We start from the raw sequence: 433 nt of genomic DNA, 5'->3' as shown, positions 1-433 counted from the left end.
TTTTTTAAGAGGGCGAAGGGGGGAGAATTGATGGTTATAAGACATAAATAAATCTCACATTAGGTTAGATTAATCAGGTGTGATACTGAAATGAACAGAATTATTCAGTAATTCTCAAACTTTGTCCCACAACTGGCCCCCAAATACCTTTTCTAACATACCATTCCTGATTTTATTATATAATTCAAAAAATTTCCCCTCTGCTTTGTAGTTGGATGACATTGTGAGCCTTGCATCGCAGCTCCAGCCTGAGGACCACAAAGTCGCAGCAGAAATCTGGTTTGCGGCACTAAAACAGATCCAGACGCTGTGGAGCAAGGCCCAGCTGTCTCCGTCTCGTGAGGTAGGGCGCAATGTTTATTCAGACTGGGGGGTTGCTCGTATTTGTTAGCGATTGTATATCAGATTTATAATGATGTTGATGCCTTCATGG

General features: G+C 41.8%; 1 protein-coding gene across 1 annotated transcript in view; it reads left to right on the top strand.

The window, feature by feature from the left end:
* LOC119592874 (zinc finger protein 69 homolog) overlaps positions 1 to 433 on the top strand; it is a gene marked incomplete in the record, with an annotated part of 18,581 nt that overhangs the window by 4,962 nt on the left and 13,186 nt on the right. Inside the window, 1 exon segment of the mRNA XM_037941768.1 lies at positions 212 to 343. Coding sequence (XP_037797696.1) covers positions 212 to 343 — 132 coding nt within the window.

Source organism: Penaeus monodon, chromosome 31 (assembly GCF_015228065.2).
Source record: "Penaeus monodon isolate SGIC_2016 chromosome 31, NSTDA_Pmon_1, whole genome shotgun sequence".
Lineage (NCBI taxonomy): Eukaryota > Metazoa > Arthropoda > Malacostraca > Decapoda > Penaeidae > Penaeus > Penaeus monodon.
Note: the sequence above shows the minus strand (reverse complement) of the source record. Positions and strands in the feature narration are given on the sequence as shown.